The sequence below is a fragment of the Crocuta crocuta genome, unplaced genomic scaffold (genome assembly GCF_008692635.1).
Source record: "Crocuta crocuta isolate KB4526 unplaced genomic scaffold, BGI_CrCroc_1.0 scaffold209, whole genome shotgun sequence".
Taxonomy (NCBI): Eukaryota; Metazoa; Chordata; class Mammalia; order Carnivora; family Hyaenidae; genus Crocuta; species Crocuta crocuta.
Window position 1 is genome coordinate 4995298 of NW_027551566.1, and position 2599 is coordinate 4997896.

General features: G+C 51.2%; 1 protein-coding gene across 2 annotated transcripts in view; it reads right to left on the reverse strand.

Annotated features, from left to right (window-relative positions):
- PCSK2 (proprotein convertase subtilisin/kexin type 2) overlaps nt 1-2339 on the reverse strand; it is a 279018-nt gene extending 276679 nt beyond the window's left edge. For both annotated transcript variants that reach the window (XR_013331600.1, XM_077750148.1), the window contains exon 1: nt 2088-2339. Coding sequence is in view for 1 of the 2 variants with exons in the window: in XM_077750148.1 (XP_077606274.1) it covers nt 2088-2264 (177 nt within the window). In the remaining variant the exon portion in view is untranslated. The remainder of the gene's footprint in view (nt 1-2087) is intronic.
- Between the last annotated feature and the right edge of the window lie 260 nt (nt 2340-2599).

Sequence of the window (2599 nt, forward strand, 5' to 3'; positions counted from 1 at the left end):
TTAGCTACACTTGGATTTGCTTAAGTTGCTAAGATCCTAAAGGACATTATTGTCCAAAAAGGAAGTAAAGAGAAGGTAGCAATAGTCTGCCTTCACTATGAAAAGATGCATGGTATGGGGAGAGATTAGCAGGTATTCCTGCATCAGCTGCAGTCCCTTTAGAGTCAAAAACTAAAAAGCTTGATGCCATATCCCTTTTCAGCACACCTCAAAGCTCAACGCATTTTGCAGAACACTTAGCCTGTTTGATATGTACTAAAAGGTAAAGAGCATGAGTTTCTTTCTGAAAGATCTGGGTTTAAATCCAGATCTGGTTGTTTTTACCTTGGGCCATGATCTGAACCAATGTCCTTATCAGTACCATGAACTTAATAATAGTAGCTTCCTCAGAGTGGTTGAGCATATTAAATAAGAAGATGTGTAAGGACTCCAGCACACAAGGGTGCCCCATTGTTGTAAGGTAATAATAATCACGGTTACAATCACTGTTATATTTATGGCTCCTGGGTCCTGAATCTTGCCTCCTAACAAGTTAGGGGCATGGGGTGGGAAGGAAGAAAGGTTTGTTTGTTTGTTTGTTTATTGTGTTGAAATAGACACAAACTCTTGAAACAGCCCCAGACCCTGGGCCAGAACCACAGCCGGCTACTCCCTCAGCTCGCATCTTCTCTCCCCTGCTCCACCCACGCTTCCCGGAAGCAACAAGTCCCGCCCGCGCGCCACTGGTAGACCCGGCGGGCTTCTCCTCCCAGACCAGTCTTACTTGCGGCGAAACCCACCGGGAGTCGAAATCGCTTCTGCCAACGCCCTACCGGGGAGGGAGAGCCAGCTGCTCGTGAGGGAGCCGCGGCTGGGAGGGAGACGGGAGGCATGGCAAGTCCGGACAGAGGGACTGATAGGAGACCTAGTTCGCGCTGCCCTTGAGAGGCAAAAACAACAAAAGACAGCACCCACCGCTCCTCTCCAGCCCCTCTGCCGGAATCAGGGGGGAGAAGATAGGGCCCCGAATCCCACAGACCTCCACCCGGCCCTCTGGTTGCCAAATCGCATCCCTACGTCTTCCACGCTCCCCTTGTCCGGTTTCTCCGTGCACCCTCACTCCACCCCACCTCTCGCCAGGTCTCCTAAGGACATTTGCGATTTCTGACAAGATATTTCGTAAGAAGGACAAGTAGGTAAGCCACGGCCCCCCACCCAGCACTCTGCTCTCCGCTGCCTCCCAGAATGGGTACCCTGGAGTCACAAAAGGAGTCCCAAGACGTCTTAGGTTGGGAGCCTTATCCAGCTGCCCGAACAGTTGAACTCTGACAACTTCTTGGAATGAGGATCCCCGCGCACTCGTGGGAAAGCCATGCTGGCCGCCCACACACCAGGAGAGACACCCCAACTTCTCCATGGGAATTCCTCTAAAAATCTACCTTTCAGCTTCTAAAGCTGTGAGTTGAGAATCAGAGAGAAAACTAGGAATACGCTTCGGGACCGGGCGCTCGTGGGCAGGGGCAAGGGCGAGAAGTTCCACCCCGATTTTGTAAAGAAAACCCAGTTCAGGTCTCCAAGTCCCCTGGAGCCAGAGAGCTGTTAAGGAACAAGGGCCGAAGTCACCGGGAGGGAAGTCCTCCTAGCGCGGAGTCTGAAAAGCTCGGAGGTGAATTGCAATGTCCAAGCTTTTAGCCTTGTCCCTTGGAAACTACTCTTTCTCCAGGGGATGGGGGCGGGGGATACATCCCTGGCAAAGACTGCTAACGTCAAGCCCAGATGTTCAGCACTTCACTCCCCCATCCCCACGCAGCCTTGAGAACTTGGTACCTCGGACAGCAGCCCGGGCGCAAGGCATTGTTAGAAAGGTGTTATCTTCTTTTCGCCACCAAGTCAAAGAGCAATAAATTATTTTTATGACCTTACTAGTACAATTTGAAGGACATTTTAATTACATAACCCGTGAAAGATCACCGGAGGCAATGTCGTGTTAAAGAGCCCATGGCAGAATATCTGCATCGCATGAGAAAGAAAACTTGCAAATCTGCAATGAGATTGCGCAGGGCTGCCCCCGTTTTGAAACAACATGCGAAATGCAAGGGAGATCTTACCTTTCGGACTCCAAAGCCGTGTTCTGCAGCAACTTGACGAGCTTCTTCCTCTCCTCCTTTATGCAACTCCACAAGAAAATGATTCGTGAAGACCGGTCTCTCGGCAGATGCAAAAACCATGACACAGAAGAGGAGCCCGGCGGCCGCCTTCCACTGGGAGACACAGCCACCTTTCATCTTTCTTAGGAGTGAAAAGTGGTGCTAGGAGGCGCGCAGGCAGGTGGAGCGGGGGACTCGGAGCAAAGGTGCAAATAAAAATATATATATATAGTTTTTTTGTTTGTTTTTTAAAAAAATCTTTGTGTAGAGAAAGAGACTGATTAGGGGGCTCGGAAAGCAGCAAATTAATGTGTGTTCTCCTCCAGCATCTGGCTGGCGGGGAAGCCGTGAAGNAGCCCGCGCCCCCGCCCCTTTCAGAACCCTGGAGAGCTCCTCCATCTCTCCACCCAGGCCCGCCTAGCTCCCAGGAAAATCCCCCTAGCTGTAATCTGGTCGGCAGCGCCGGAGTGATG